The sequence below is a fragment of the Camelus dromedarius genome, chromosome 1, assembly GCF_036321535.1.
Source record: "Camelus dromedarius isolate mCamDro1 chromosome 1, mCamDro1.pat, whole genome shotgun sequence".
NCBI classification, from domain to species: Eukaryota; Metazoa; Chordata; class Mammalia; order Artiodactyla; family Camelidae; genus Camelus; species Camelus dromedarius.
In genome coordinates, this window is record NC_087436.1 from 85,159,714 (window position 1) to 85,177,044 (window position 17,331).

Genomic DNA, 17,331 nt, shown 5'->3' on the forward strand with positions numbered 1-17,331 from the left:
CTAGAGATTTATTTTCTAGCAAGGACAAAATAGAGGGCACCAAACATAGTTGAAAATGTGGGTACTATATTAAAAATAAGGGATTAAGATTCTAGGCTACTCAGATTTTTGTAATTTTCAGTGAACATTTTAGAAGAGTCTTCTCTAGGAATTAAAACCAACCTAGAGAAATGGTCTGAAGATAACAACATTAAGAATTTCCCCAAAGAAATATTCCAACCTGGTATTGCTACAACAAAGTTCACAGTATCCTACCCTTAAATATGGGCCTGTGACCAAAGATCACTAGACATTTTAGGAATGCCTCTTTTGTGAGAGTCAAAGACCAAACCAAAAAAGAAAATACCAAGTTAGGGGAAATGGAGACCAACTCAGTAGGTAAGAATTGAGAGAAACACATAACTGTCATTTAATAGTTTCAGAAAGGTAAGAGGAGATGCTAAATCTGTGAAATATAAAAGAGAAACAATAAAAAATGAAATTAGAAATGGAAAACTCAATGGAAGGGCTCAAAAATAGTATTGATATATTGAAAGTGAAGCAAAGAGAAAATTGGAGAGAAGAAATAAGAAAATTGGAGCAATTGTCAGGATCTTCAGGGTTCAAATAATAGGAGTTCAAGAAAAAGAGAATAGAGTAATTAGAGGGGAGAAATAGGGAATAGAGAACGATTCAACAAAACTGTCCAGAAATTAGAGGACACAAATTTCCAAGTAGAAAGAGCCCATAGAATGATCAATACAAATATGAAGATTAGTCCAAAATAGGGCATATTATTGTTTAATTTTAGAACACAGTGGAGCTTCCAAAATAAGAAAAATAGGAGGTCACATATAAAGGATCAGTAATCAGCATGGCTTTGGACTTCTTGATCCCACACTGGAAACTCGAAGATAGGGAAGCCTTTAAAAAAATTCTTAAGGAAAAATTATTTCCAACTCAGTATTCAATATCTAGCTAAACTGTTGATTAAAGATTAATGACAGTTGTAGACTTGTGATGACTCAAAAAAATTTTATCTGCTGTGTTTCCTTTCTTGGGCAATTATTGTAGGAGGAACTCAACAAAAAAGAAGTAAACTACAAAAATGAACCCATAGAATAGGAAAAACAGGAAATGCAAGTTAAGTAGAGACCCAGGAAATCACTAGGATGATAGTGAAGAATGATCCTACGATTACCAGTTACAGCCATCCAGTCCCAGTAGGAATTGGTCAGAAGGTACCAAGAGAAATATCTGTGAGAAGAGTAAATTGGTAGAATTTGTAATAGGTTTGAAGATATCAAGAGTAGATTTAGACAGAGAAGAGTTTGGGGCTGAATTGGTGATAAGTATGTAGAAAACTAGGTAAATAATAAAACAATGATTAACTCTAGGGAAAACTAGAAAAGAAAAGTAATTAGTATACTATATGGCTCAGCTGTTAATTGCATTTACAGAATCATAATAATGTTAATTCTGAGTATAACCACCTAGCCAAAAATCACGGTGTTGGGAATCTGGGCAAATAGGCATATGTATGAGGTAAGGATAGGGGAGTTAAAGCTATATTATTATTTTTCACAGTGAAGTTCAATAGATAATACCTAAAAAACAAAGACACTTTTGAGGGCAAAAGCAAGCAATGTAATTATTGCTTGCTTACATTGGGAAAACTCGAATAAATTGGGAATGTGTAGGAGGCACCCTACCTAAAACAGAAAGAATCAAGAAGTAACAAAGTAGAAGTTATTAGAGAGTTAACTACCCAAGGAGACAGTTAAAGAGATGAAAGTGGTTGGAAATAGGCAATGGGGATCAGAGGACTTCTGATTTTTTAAAAAGTCTCATAAGTCTGTTTGGACACTTGAAACTTTGAACAAGGATACATTTGTGAAAATAAACACTAAATTTAAAAATAAGAGAGTGGAATTAAAGATGTTGAAACACCAGCTGTACACAACTCTGGTAAGTTGTTTCTCTGTAAAAGCAGGCAGAAAAGGAAGGCAGTACCTGAAGGGGGATGGTGAGTCAGGGGGGTTTTGTTTGTGCTTTGTTTTTTTAAGGTAAAATACTAAGATGTTGATCAGAATAATCCAGTTATAGAGGGAGAAATTAGTGTTGTAGAAGTGGAAAGCCTTGAGAGGTGACAGCAGATGGGATTCAGAGGACAAGTAGTATCATGTCATTAGATACTGCATAGTTTATTTTTAATGCAGAATGTGTTATTTTATACATGAGTTCTTTTCCAAAGATGGAATGCCAGGCACTGAGATTTTCTGTTAATTATGTGTAATGTTGCATGCTGAATTTAAAACATATCTGCATCCGTATTTGGCAAAGTTTGAATTGCTTACAGAGTTTGTTATTAATACCTTCCCATTTGATAATATTTTTTTAAATGGCTTTTAAAATATTTGTAAAAAACATATGCCGTTCTTGACCATCATTGTGATAAAATAGTATCGTGGTACTTACTCAGCTGGGAAGTCATATCACTGAATGATTCTGAGCTCAAGTTTCTTATATAAAGGAGCATTTGATTCGTAACTGTAACTTGATCCTTTATAATTTGTGATCTTTGGATTCCAATGACTATAACTGATCCTCTCAAAGTCATTATTGCATACCACACTGGCCTATTAATGTCAATATTTAAGAAAAAAGGCTTTATTGACACAACATTGTAAACTGACTATACTTCAGGAAAAAAAAGAAAAAAGGCTTTTAATAATAATATTTAATCTATATTACACCATCTATTTGAAATTCCTTGCTGTGTGTAGGGACATTTCATGTCTTCTAAAAATGAATCCTTAGAATCCATAGCAAGAGCAATTATGACTCTGCCTACTAGTCTTTTTGTACTGAAAGCATCAGTCCTAGGGTAGTCCCCACACAAGACCTTTTGGGTGCTCCCCCATTACCGCTTTGTTTTGTTAAAGTTAATTCAACACCATTTAAAGAAGTCAAGAGGAATCTTGTAACAATTGCTCTAGAGTGCTTATTTGGGCCTACTTCACTTCTTCCCTTATCTTCCCTTAAATATAGCATGTCTGTCAATTGTCTGGGAAAGTAGAGAAAAGATCTGGGACTCTTGGACTAGACTTTTAGAGATGTAGTTTTACATTATTCAGTTAGCTAGACAACAAATAGTATTTGGAAAAATATTGTTAACAACAATATTAAAACAGCCTAATGCTTACCAGTCTGTCTTCCTAAAGCATTTTGGATTTATTTCCCTTATAATTAGCATGGCTCCTGTTTATATAGTCTTAAGCCCTGGTTTTTAGGGTCCTTTTTTCCCCCGTTGTTTGCCCTGTTCTACCTTTTGGTAATTAAACAAGCATATACTTGTTGCTATGTAAGTCTCAGATCTGGCCTTTTAAGTTTAAACTGTAACGGTTCTTTTTAAATTCGTCTAAATTGGCTGTGTTACCTTTGCACTGTTCTTTTTGTTCTGATGATAGAACCAGCCTCTGTTATTACCATGATAAAATAAGTATGTCTGTTGGACCAGAGGTGATCTTTAAAATCTATTCTCTAAAATTCTGTAATTTTGTATTCCATCTGCTGATGTTGACCCAGACACTTAAAATCATTGTTTTATCCTGGAGCTAGTTATTTTTATTTTTAACTCTGACTCCCCCACTCATTATCTTTTAAGACTTCTTAGCCCTTTACAGTCCCATTTCTGCAGCCATAACCGCATAGGCAGTGCAGCATCATTTATCAAGGGTTATTCTCTCTTCTTCTCATAAATGTACATTTGAAAACAATGATAGAATATTTTAGAATCTCATGCCCTTTAATCTTTTCTGGTTTAGTTAGAGATACACATTAATTTACACTATTTTCTTAATTTTAAATGAAAAATATAATAAAGTAGAATTTCTTTATGCCTCAGACTGTTAGGATATTTATTAGAAGTAAGGTGATTATTCAGTATTTAATTAATGACTATAAAATATAAGTATCATGGATAAAACCTGCCTTATACTTTAGAACTACATAGAATATAGAGAGAGAAATTTTAGGCTTATGATTCAGTTTTAAAGCAGTAAATTTTAATTCCTTCAATGTTAGTATGAGACCCTTTATAGTAAGGCTCTTCTTGACTTGCTTCCACCCCTCTACCACTCCTACTCTCTCTCACTTCATGCTCTAGTAATTAAAACTTCCAGTTGTGATATGCCTAGATTTTTCTCTAAAGAAAATGCTAAGCCTCTTAAGTTCTCAAATAGGATGCTCTCTCATCTCATAAAGGCCTGTGCCTTTGCAAATTGCTATTCTTATAGTTTCGAATCCTTTCAACTATTACCTCTTCCTGTCCTTTAGTTTGTTATTTCTCGAACTTAAATTGTCATACAAATCACGTGGAGACCTTGTTATAATGAAGATCTGTTTCAGTAGGACTTAAGGTTGGGCCCAAGATTCTGTATTTTAACAAGCTGTCACATGATGCTGATGGTCTCTGGACCACATTTTCAGTAACAAGAATCTAGACTGCCTTGTTCAGTATCAAGAATCTAGAAATAATCAAGAATATTTCCCCGACTTCCCCCATATGCTTTCTTTATTCCTTAATTATAATTATTTAGTATCTCCCTATTCAATGCAGATTTTTGCCAACCATGACTGTGTCTTTCATCCTTGTATTTCCAAAGCTAACTGTACTGTTTAACAGAAAACAGGCTTTCAACAAATGTTTATTGCCCATTGGATGGTGTTACTACAACCTATTTATAGTTGTATAGTCTAATATATACTGAACATTAATAGTGGCTTTTAAATTTTGATCATTTTGTTTTAGAAAGAAAATGAATTATGAGCTTCATTTTTTCCCCCTGTAAAATCCTTTTTTAGAAGGAAAAAAGAGCCTTAAATGTGCATCAACTAAGGATATTTGCTTGAAAATAATATTCCACCCTTTGGTACAAACAAAAACATTTTGAAATCTCTAGGATAACATATAGTGTTTCTCAAGTTTACTGTGTGTGTAGAAGTAAGTTTTTTAGAAACTAATGATGATTTATCTTTCTTTCTACCCAAGGAGAAGTACAAATGTCTACCACAAGACGAAAACGTAGTATGTTATGTTGTTTACCGTAAGCTGTAGTAAAATGAGCTCACTTGTTGACAGGTATGTTTTTAGAGACTCTTTATCTTGAATTATATAAAACTATTTTAAAAATTCACAGAGTAATGGTCTATATCAAACTGATAAAAGGAATTTTATGCTTAGCTATAATTACTATTACATTCACCTTCTGTACTGAGCAAATACTGCATGATAGTAAGTACGGTATTTTATCTAGAGCCAAATAAACAGTGTGCAACTTGTGTTCTAAATGAATCTTGAGTTATAATTTTGAATGATTTAGTCTGAACTGCTCTGAAAGAAGTTAAGACATTTGCAGATAATTTCCTTGGCACTTTCTGGAATCATCTGTCTCCTTATCTGTTGGTGCTAACCTCAGCCCTTTAAGCATCTTAGCATTTGACTGCTAAGAGGTAACTAATTAGGATTTCATTAGTTGAAATTATAATCTTTAACTCTTACTCTTGGAAAAAGGATAGACTTCCTTGTTTATTTGATTTTAAAACTTTATTTTTAATTTTTTTTACATTTTAACATCTGACATTGAGACTCATCTTAACAGTTGGCTTATCATTGTTTAATTGGTAGCATTTTTTTCTTTCTTAATGCCACATAAAATAAGTCTTATAGTCAGTGGTATCTTAAATTTGTTAAAATATAGTAACATTTTTAAAAAACACCTATTCTTTGACAACTAATGTGCAGAATATTGTTTTATGTCTTACTTCATTTAACTTCACAGTAATTCCATGAGATTTTACAGATGAGGAAACTAGGTCAGAGAGGTTAAGTAACTTGTTTAAGGTCACATAGTAAGTAATGAGCTGGAATTATGACCTATGTTGGTCTGTCTGACACTAGAGTTCCTATGCTTTTATTATAGCATACTGTGTGACTCTTCCACAGGAGAGTCTTTAAGAGTTTTGTAGCTAGAGTTGGGTGCAGAAGTGACTTTTGACATCTAGGGGCAGCTTTCTTCCCTTTTCTATGACGTAAATAGTTTGGAGCAAGATATTTACCTCTGATTAAATTAAATTCTTGTTTATTATGATAGACTTTATTTATTTATTTTAATGATTATCATTTTAGTTTATTCCCTTGTAGTATTTTTCCTGGACATTTTTTTTTGAGATATAATTCATGTGCCATAAAGTTCACTCTTTCAAAATGTACAATTCAGTCATTTTAGTAAATTTACAAAGATGGTCAAGCATCCCCACTCTAAGTCTAAAACACTTACATCACCTGCAAAAACCCAATAGCAGCTACGCTATTCTTCATCCCTTCAGCCCCGGCTCTATTTCTATACGTACTTATCAAAGGCATGTTTTAAAACCAGTATGAATTGCCTGCCCTGTGGTTTTTTTTTTTTTTTTCTCATTGCGGCCTTAATTTGCATTTTCTGAAACATGTGTTTCCATATTTTTTTTATTAATAAACTTTATTTTTTAGAGTAGTTTCAGGGTCATAGCAGAATTGAGCAGAAAGTACAGATTTTGTATGTAGCCCTCCACACATATACACCCCTACCCTCAGCATCCCTCATCAGTGTGGCATATTTGGTACAAACGATGAACCAACATGGACACATTATTATTAACCAAAGTCCTTAGTTTACATTAGGGTTTACTCTTGATGTTGTACATTCTATAATAGACTTTAAAAAATGTAAGACATAGTTAAATTTAATTGTCCATATATATATCAGAAAACACATTAATAATTATTGAGTTTGAATTTATGCAATCTGTTAACTCTACAAAAATGCTAGGATAGAACTGATTTGAGTCACATGTTTCAGTTATTGCTGTTCCTTAGTGAGTCTGCTCTTTCTCTGTCGACTTTCTTTTTCTTTTAGAGATGATGGTAGTATTTTTGATGGATTGGTGGAAGAAGATGACAAGGACAAAGCAAAAAGGTAGTTCAACTTAAGATGTAAAACAGTAAATAAATGAATAATAATTAAATGTAATAGTAAAAAATGGTAAATCAGTGATATCTAGAAGCTATCTGCGTTAAGAAGTTAGATATGTTCGCAGTGTGAAGGAGCTTAGAATATTTGTATGACATTTATAAATTGAATAAAATTATCCTCTAGAAGTGCCCTTCTCCCCACATATTGTGGTACATAAAGTTTATGTGACATCACTGGTGATGTTAGGCTTCACCACTTGTCTAAGGCAGGTTTGCCTAGATTCACCATTGTAGTTCCTGTTTTTTCCTTAACCTACACTGTTCTTTGGAAGCAGTTTGTTTAGTATAGCCCACCTTTGGAATAGGGATGGGAGAATTAAGCTTCACCTCCCATAGGAGGGGATATCTACACATATTTGAAGTTCTTCTGTAAAAATACTTGTCTCTTTCCTATTTATATCTCTATGCACTCATATATATATTGTATAGACTCATGGATGTGGCCAGACTCTGTGGCCTGTTGTCATTGAGTTCGTCACAAGGGCTAAGTACTTCCAACCTGAATGTAGTATGAAGTAAAGTTACTTTAATGGGTGTGATCCAGTGGTAGAGTTGGCAGTGATATTTGATTTCTATAAATTTCTTATCATGGAGCCAAAATACCTATTTTGAATTGTTGCTTCATGGAAGCTATATGATCCTGGACATACTCTTTTTTATGGCTGAGTTGTCACACCTATAAAATGAAAAATAATAATGAAGTCTATCTCATAGGAATTAGATTTCATAATGTTTTCAGTAGTGCCTAACATATAAATACACAACAAATAACAGCTCTAAATTTTAACTCCGCCCATGTCTTCAGATGTTTCATATATACTAATTCTGAGATACCTGTTTTCTACTTACTCCTTTCTAGAGAAATATAATTAGACCCATTATGTCTAACTTCCTCTGGTATAAGTTCTTTAAAACATCCAACAGGCAATTTCATGATTTCTAAATTCCCCCCACACTATTTATCCACCAAAATCAGTATCTCATGTTATATTTCACTTATTGATAAACAGCATTATCAGTAACTTGGGAATCCTTGATTTCTCTTTTGCTTCCCCACTCTAAACCAATTTCCCTAGAATTGCTGAGTTATGCCTGTTAACCCTCAGATCCACACTGCTTTGTTAACACTGCCACTGCCGTGGTTTATAGGCTAGGATATTGCAGTTGCCTCCTAAATGGTCATCTGACCATTTGGTCTTGTTCGGCATACAGTAAGTTTTCAGTAGTATTTGTTAAATGAATTTGTTTTGCCAAGCACTGGTCCTTTCATTACTCTAATGCTGAAATGGTCTGATTAACAAGCAATTCTCTTCATGTCATTTCTTTGCTTAAAACCTTTCAGTGCCTTCCCATATCTTTCAGGATTAAACTAAAATCCTTTTTCATAGCATAAAAATTTCATAATTTTTTTCAGTACTGCCCCACTTGCTCCCCATCCACAGCCTAACTCCAACATAATTGGGCACAGAAAGCCTGTACACGAGCCACTTAGCCATGCCGAGCTACTTGTGATAGGTTTTTGTTTTTGTACAAGGTTACTATGTCTAAAATGTCCTACTCACCCCAACTGTCATCCCTTTCTCACTCAGGCTCCATGACTCAATTCGGCACACTTAGGAGTTTCCATAGGAGTTAGATGAATTTCTTGAAACGGCTTATCATTCCCCAGTTATTTCCCGCCCTTATTAGCACAGTCTCTGTCATTATAACAAAGCACTCAATGCTTGGTGAGGGAGTCAGTTCATTTGTGTTATGTTTCTTAAGAGATTTGAACAGTTGTATTTTTTCACAGTGCTAGTATAGAATACATGCTTCTTCTTTATTGAAGTAAAGTTAAATTAAATTAGTAGAATTATCCTCTGACCTTTGGGGAAAGTATTATACTTTGCTTAAACAAAAATTGAATTCTGAAATACAACTTCACAAAGCAGATAATTAGAAATATTATAGAATGATTAATTGCCCTGTAAATAATTGTATTTACTTACCTCTAGAGGTCTTAGTGCAACTTAGAGTTTGTTTACAGGTTACTGCTTCACACGGAACAGTGGGAATTATTCACTTAGCACATATATTTTGAGCACTTACTGTTTGTTAGGTGTTATGCTTAAGTGCTTAGATGAAAAAATTTGGGCTCTGTTACCAAGAAGCCCACAGCCAAATGGAGAGACAGATATGCAAATAAGTGGTTACAGCTCTGTTCTGGAGGCTGGGATGGAGGAATAAAGAGGAAGAATATGTGGGTAAACCTGAGGGTAGGGAGATTTTCATTTTTAGATTTCTGTTTGTAGTTTAAAACTTACAGAAGATGAATAACTTTCTCCTATTCAGTAATTATTAGTAATTTGTATTTATACATTATATGTACTTTCACAGTATATCTCAGTAATATTCATAATAACCTCATTAGGAAAATACCAGTTCTTGATAAATAATGACATTAAATTAAACCTGAGATTTGAATGTAATTTGTCTTACTCACATTTTCATTAAAACATGTATGCCAAATGCTTAATATGTTTCTTTAGTGATAAATTGAGAAGAAAAATTATTGTCCTAATTAAATGTATATTGTAACCTAGGAAATAATATTTATTACTATCCATATTGACAGAAGTAACATGCCATGTGGTTGTGTCAATATTGAGCATTGTATTAAACTACTTGTGTAATTAAATGGATTGTTTGAAAACTGCTTATTTAATTTTTTATTTCATCAGAGTATCTAGAAACAAATCTGAGAAGAAACGTAGAGATCAATTTAATGTTCTCATCAAAGAATTGGGATCCATGCTTCCTGGTAATGCTAGAAAGATGGATAAATCTACTGTTCTACAGAAGAGCATTGATTTTTTACGAAAACATAAAGGTAAATTTTTAATTTTGTAAAATGGATTTATTTAAAATAACAGATCCTCTCTTAAAGCATAATGTGATATAATCTTGGCAGTAAAGATTGGATGCTTCCTAAAATTTTTTTAAGAGGAAGAAATAATAATTGCCTTTTTAAAGATTTCCTAATATGTTCTTTCTTTCATTCAACAAACATTTATTTAGTGCCTACTGTATCCTAGTAGGTTAACAGTCCTGACCTTCGAGTAACTCAAGCCAAGGGAGAGAAACATATAAACAGCTAATTACAATGAAGATAATTATAATGTGAGTAGTGCTTGTAAACCATAAACTTTATGTGAGAACACAGAGGAAAGAATGTGTCAGTAAAAAAGTAGTTGATTTTTCAACTGAGTCTTCCTTTTAGATTAACTAAGAAAAACAGCAGTTCACATGAGGAAATAGCATGTACCAAACCAGAGAAGCTGGGAGAGTTCAGTTTAACTGGAGCATAGTTTGAGTTGGAAAATTATGGGTCTATTTGAAAGCAAGGGAAGAGTACGATTGAGAGGGTCTTACATATCATTTTAAAAGGGCTTCAGTGTATATTTAGGGAATAAACACTGTGTTTTAAAGTGATTATTTGTTAATAAGTCATGAAAAGAAAAATTTTAAGAATATTAAGTATTTTGGTAATATAATAATTGGAAAACTTGTAAAAGGACATTTCGTTTTAGATACAAATGAAACTGCAAAACTTCTCAAAAGGAGAATTTATAACTAGTGTCTCTTTCTTGCGGGCTCACTGTGGAATGCATTATTAGCCTGGTTTATGACCCACCACTCTTTAAAATTATTTTTGTTAATTTCACTAATGCCATCACCCCCACTCCTCATGCCCTCTTCTGCCAATGAAGCAGTAGCTTTTTCTTATACCTCATCCTCTTCAGCATCTCTGAAGCACTGGACATTTTCATTTATCCTCCACTGGCTTTCTTTGCCCTTGGCCTGAGTTACTCTACACTTCTTCATTCACTTCCCCCCTCCCTAACTGAGCTGATTTCTTTCCTCTTTCTTTTTCTGTCCTCTAAATGTAACAGTTCTCAAGTCTTTTGTGCTTTTGCCTTTTTTTTTTTTTAAACACTGGTTCCGTTGGTTATCTCAGTTCATAGCTTCAGCTCTTGCCTCTCTATTAAACTGCTAAATCTGTATTTTTAGATGCAAACTTTTCATTCTTTTATTTCCAGGTAACTTCTGGATCTTTCTTGTGCATGTCCTCAAACTCAGTGCATCTAAAACTGAACTCATTTTCATTTTGTCAGGTCACCTGTTTCTCTCAACTTTCTTGTTTTCATTTTTATACCACCATCCTTTCAATTCCCCAGGACTCAGACCTGAAAAGTTATTTTAAATCTTCCTTAGTATAGTATCACAGTGGCCAAATTTTGTTGATTCTTCTGTAAATGTGTCAGAATTGCTTGTCTTCATTTTTATTGCCACCATCATCATTACATTTTACCTCTACAGATAGTATTTTCACTAACCTCAGTGTCCCTTGCAAGATGGCACATTCAGTCCCTCAGACATTTTAGGAGTTCAATAAATGATTGTTGAATGAAATGAAGTAATATGCATGCATAATTATTTCACCCTGACAAAAGAGGACTAATTTTGGCATTAAGTAGGTAAGTTTTTTCAAAATTGGATATATGATTCTCACAAAAATAAAATTTACCTTAAATTGAAAGGTAATTTTTATATACTTATTGCTCTAAAAATAAACCTGTGTTTAACTAAACTTACTGGGATTTGTTTGTGGATTAAGTCCTTTTTTCTGAATATATATAATTGATGTGAATTTGAAAAGCATGACTGTATTGCACAGAATCAGTAGCTCTACTTCACAGTTACTCTTTATATCTAGTAAAGACATTTCCAGTATGCCAGATTTGGGATACCAATTTAATATGCCATATTTACATATCTGGTCAAACAACTTAGTCCATATTTTTCATTGCAAAGTAGAGTATATTTTGTAGAGTAAAATCTGTGATACAGGTTTTTATTTTACCTGTTTTAATATATCTGCATTTAAAAATGGAAAAATGTTTATTGCCTAAGTAGTTCAGATTTTATCATTTATGAATAGCTTTCTTATAACTAAATCCATTAGAAGTATGTTACAAAATAAACTATAAAAATTGTTAAAATGTATACCCCAAGCCAAGGATCTCCAAAGTTTTGACCAACTTCCTACTGCTAGGAAACATGCAAGAAGACACTAAGTAGAATCAATCTGGGATTATTACTATAAAGTTTTTGCCTAAAGTCTTAATTCAGTCTCATTGATTAATTAAGAGTAACGCACTTCAGACTGGGAAGAATCTTTCTGCTTGGCAATAGGCAAGCCTAACATCTTCTTTTCTAAAAGCAGACTGACTGGCCTCCTTGACACCTTTACTCCAAGTTCACATCCTTATATCTTCTCTAGGTACTACCATTTGAATAGCAAGAAAAAGGAAGGGGAAAAAAGAGTATGTTCCTAATGCTTGATCTAATCTGCTTGTTCTGATTCTTGTTTGGTCATTGTGTCAAGGAGGAAGCAGTCTCAGGCCTGTCAGCAGCACAGGCTCTCAAAGCCCCCCAGAGAAAATCCAAAGAGGCTAGTATTTTTAAGAGACTAAATCTAAGGAGATAACTTGCTGTATTAGCTCAAATATTTTTCATCGTACCAAAACTTGTACCTCCTGATACCTACCTAGACCAGTAAATTTTATTGCCTATGGTTCTTTAGAGTGGGAGAAGAGAAGGCAACTTGTAGGACTTCTGTACTCTGTCTACCCCACTGTCCCAAACTTTTGGTTGGACTATGCCACTAATGTGTCAATCTGTTTGCAGAAATCACTGCACAGTCAGATGCTAGTGAAATTCGACAGGACTGGAAACCTACATTCCTTAGTAATGAAGAGTTTACGCAATTAATGTTAGAGGTATGTCCGTATTTAATTTTTGAAGTTTATTTTCCTTAAAAAAGAAATCACAGGGGTTACTAATTTTAGTACAGTTTTAACGATATTAATTTAATATTTAAAAACCATAATTCAATGTAAATCAGTAAGCTATCTCTTCAGTTAAAATTAGTAGATGTAAATATTATAAGGAAATAGTACTATGTGGTAAAATAATTTCAAATTTTCATATTTTCATTATTATCTGAATTTTTGAGAGGCTTAATAAAAGTTCAGAAATCAAATAATACTTCCAATTTTGTTAAATTTTTTCTCTAAAAAGTAATAATTTGTTTTCAAAGATGACAGTCTAGCTTCATGCAAGAAAAGCATGTTCTTAACAAGAGATACCTAATTATCTCTTTAGATATAAATATGTTTATGAAAGGGTACACACAAGCTGATGTCTTCAACAAAAAAAAGGAAATAAACTCATTTAATTACTCTTTAATTTTTAATTTATGGTATTTTTCAGTGTAATCATTTAATAAGATCTGTGTTAGTTATAAACTACCCTGCTTTATTGGTATGAAAAATTTCTTACAAAGTTATAAATTGTTGTAATATCTATACTTACTTACTAATAACCTTAATGAAGGTAAATTACCTGTTTACTAATAAGCTAAGTAGAAAGCATTGTCTTCAGATTTTTCTTTACGATGAACAGATTTTTAATTTATTTTTTAATGGAGATACTGAGGATTGAACCCAGGACCTCATGCACACTAAGCATGAGCTCTACCACTGAGCTTATTTCCCTCCTGCTATGAACAGATTTTTTTAAATTAATTGCCAAGACACATGTAGTGCATACATAGATAAATATCAAAGACAAATAAAATATTCTAGAGATTATAACATTACATATAATATGCAACAGAAAATTTAAACATTAAAATTTTGAAAATATAAATTAGTTGTCTCATGATTTCCTCACAGCTTTTAAAATTACATATCTGAAAAATATTACATTTAAAAATTTTTAACATGTCAAGCATATTTTTTATTTTTAGTGTATGTTTACACCTATTAAGTAAATACATGTTTTAATGTTAATATGCCAAAATTGAAGGATATGTATAAATGTGTGTATATATTGTAACCTGGGTCCAGCTAACCTAGTTGTGTTACTGTTGGCTAGTTATGTTGATCAGATTACAGATGGGCAGTCTGGATACCCTTCTCAGCAGAATTTCAGATGTAGGCTATATCTTGGAATGTTAGAGCTGCTAGTAGAAGAGTTGAGATCATTCAGGTCAACTTCTTCCTTTTACCAGTGAGGCCTGAAGAGGATGCAGCTTGTTCAAGGTCAGATGGCTAATTAATCGAAGAACTGAGACTAAGATCTTAAAATTCACTTACACCTTGTATGTTGGCTATCTCTCTCCATTCTTCCATTGCCACCTATCCCACTCCCTCTTATCTCTGTTACCTAAGGAATATTCCTTGCTACCCTTGATAGTAGGCGGTAGAGGGGTGTGGGAGGGTGTGGTTTGCCTGACTAAACCTCTATGCAAAGTCTCTCTGTGAGAAGTCACCTAGTAAGGAGTTCTTTCCCCTTAGCAGCTGGCAGCTCTCTTCAGTACTCTACAAGGAAAGGGTCAGTGCCTTATCTGCCTCATCAGAAGGAGGTACTGTCCCTTTCCCTAGAACTTTCATCCAGTCTTCCCAGATTAAACACTCAGTAAGTAAACTATGAAGGTTTACACAGGCCTTTTGTTGAGGGTCAAGTAGATATCAAATAGGAAGATGAATTTTAATGAATGAACCCTTTCCTTTCTATCACACAGTGTGAGGCAAGGGGTACGGTTCACAGTCTTCAGTCTCGGGATGAATATGTCCTTCTCTGTCTTGCTCTTCCTTCCATATCTGTCTGATCTTCCTCCTCAAGGCCCCTTCAGTTTTTGGTATACCTACCTACCTTACTGGGAAATTAAATCCTTCCATTCAAAAGAAGTCTGATTCTTTCTTGTGTTAACACTTGGCCAGATGCTTGTGGAGGCTTTTCTTTACTGAATCTTTGCCTGCTTTTAAAGAGGAAGGGGCAGGCTCTGGTTCTAGGAATGGGATTAAGTCATTAAGAGTTCTGATTTTAGTTTATTCTCTTTACAGAAGAGAGCTGCATCCCAGTTCTAGGGAATATCCTAAGAGCAAATAGAGATCATCATTGAAAATAATAATTTGTTTTCAAAGATAACACTGTCTAGCTTCACTCGAGAAAAGCGTGTTCTTGATAACATTTTGACCCTTTTCGTTATGAAATAATACCAGCATTTATTGTACCAAAGAGTTTTTGTAAAAATTTAATGAATTTGCTTAAATTACAAGTTTCACCCTTTCCCCTTACATTAGCCAGGAATGAGTTTGTCTGAGCCATTCTAGAAGATAGACATCTACACAAAATAAGTTCTTTCTAATATCCAAATTTCTTCCTCAATAGAAGGGGTGGGGGGGATGCCTTTTTCCATACATTCAACGATTGCTTAGAATTAGAGGGAGGTTGCTTAAAACGTCAGATTCATAAATTACATGCAAGTATTTTTATTTGCCATGTGCCAAACATATGCTAGGTGCTACAGATACAGTGTTCATGTAGTTCTTACCCAGAGATTGCTATCATTTGAGAGAACCCTATACTTAAAACAAGAAATTCAAATTTAGTTTGATAAATACTTTGGTAGGAGAAGAGAACTCTTCTTATGGTTTATCTCTGATGCTGTATGTCTTCAACATCTTTTTCATTGAATCTTCTTTTCCTTCAGCCTGCAAATATATTTCAGTTACTATTTTAAAAAATGACTTCCCTTGATACTTAGTCCCCTTAAAATGAGACCTCTCATGAACTTTAGAAGGGAAGAGTGGTTTATAATAGCCTTCTGATCATCCACCCATCTCTAAACTCATTGTAGTGTGACTCACCTTCCTACTGATATCAGTGACTCTTGAAAGTCACCAAAATTCAGTTTTATTTTCTCATTCCTTATCTTAATTGATCTCCTTTTATACTGAACCATCGCTCTTCCTCCTCACTCACTTTGTCATTCTTTCCCCTATTGGCTTCGTTGACAGCAGTGCATTTTGTCTTCTCTGTCATTTTCTCTGGCACTTTTCCTCCTCCTCATCCCCTTAAGTAGATAATTCCCCAAGGATTTGTCTTTGGCATTCTCCTCTCTTTTGCAGACCTCATTTCTTCAGCTGCCACTTTGGTACCTAGGATTCTTAAATGAAAAACTTTGTAATATGTATTAAGGTACAGGATTTCCTTTAATATTAACTGTTCTTCCCCTGTGCTGATTTCTCTCCTGAACTCTAACATCACATTTCTTAATGATTGCCTAAATCCTTTCTTCTCTCTTCTTACTGCTGCGAATTTCATTTGAATTCTCATTAACTTTCCCAACTATTCTGAAAGCCACTTAGTATTTTCTTCTTAATTCTCTTTTCCTCTGAATCCACATTACACACTGCTTCCAGACTGTTCTTGAACAAAATCCTCATGTCTTACCCTGGTATTCAAGGCCTTTCACGATCTGACCTCAGTCTACGTTTTCAGTAGACTAAGGCTAATTTCCCTTTCACTTTATTCCACACATACCTTCCTGTGCTTCATTCACATACTTCTCTGTCAATATATCCAAAAAGTGATAATGTATTCTTTTGTGTGCCGAAGACTTATTATCAATAGCATGTGTGCTTTGGAAATACTAGCATCTTCAAATAAGGCCATCTTCATATAATAACTAATATGCTAAAAGTGGAAGAACATTAAGTCTATCTTCTAGAAACCAACAATTCAATAATGGCCATAGTTTTGTTTGTTTTTTCTTCTTTTTTTTTTCCCCCAGCAGCATTTTAAAATGCACAAAAATAGGTACTAAGGTAGTAAAGGGGAAAAGCTAACATTTTGACAGTGCTCTGGAAATTTCCACAGTAAGCCCTTTGTCATTTATTTTAGGTTTTTATTTCTGTCCTGTGAAATACATTTTTCTTTTCATTTAACTGACCATTATGTTTAATTTCAGGCTCTTGATGGTTTTTTTTTAGCAATCATGACAGATGGAAGCATAATCTATGTGTCTGAGAGTGTAACTTCATTACTTGAACACTTACCAGTAAGTATAAAAATGCTGTAATCTCTTTCTTATTTAGTGCCTATTTTAAATATTCTAAAGCCCTTGGAAGTGGACAAGTTGAACATTAGTAGAGTGGGAATGAGACTATGTATTTGTTTTAGCATGTCTATGGTTTCCCAGGTCTGTCATGACTCTGATTTATAGTAACTAAATAAATACTCAACTGTCACTTTATCTCACCTCTCTTCTTCCTGCCCTCTTTATTCTAATGCTGAGTTTTCAGTATTTGCTGTTTAATCAGTAATTCCTGTGGTGAAAATGTAATCACTGAGAGTGTCTTGAGAATAACTAAATTTCTACTGAG

At 33.7% G+C, this 17,331-nt stretch overlaps 1 protein-coding gene across 14 annotated transcripts in view; it reads left to right on the top strand.

The window, feature by feature from the left end:
- Nucleotides 1–17,331, top strand: part of CLOCK (clock circadian regulator) — a 112,285-nt gene that overhangs the window by 52,607 nt on the left and 42,347 nt on the right. For 13 of the 14 annotated variants that reach the window (XM_064486428.1, XM_064486439.1, XM_064486441.1 and 10 more), the window contains 5 exons: nt 5,033–5,122; nt 6,939–6,998; nt 9,775–9,923; nt 12,785–12,876; nt 16,917–17,006. In XM_064486428.1, coding sequence (XP_064342498.1) covers nt 5,076–5,122; nt 6,939–6,998; nt 9,775–9,923; nt 12,785–12,876; nt 16,917–17,006 — 438 coding nt within the window. In that variant the 5' untranslated portion in view covers nt 5,033–5,075. Of the gene's footprint in view, nt 1–5,032; nt 5,123–6,938; nt 6,999–9,774; nt 9,924–12,782; nt 12,877–16,916; nt 17,007–17,331 lie in introns of those variants that run through there. The other variant, XM_031434426.2, reaches the window with a different exon arrangement.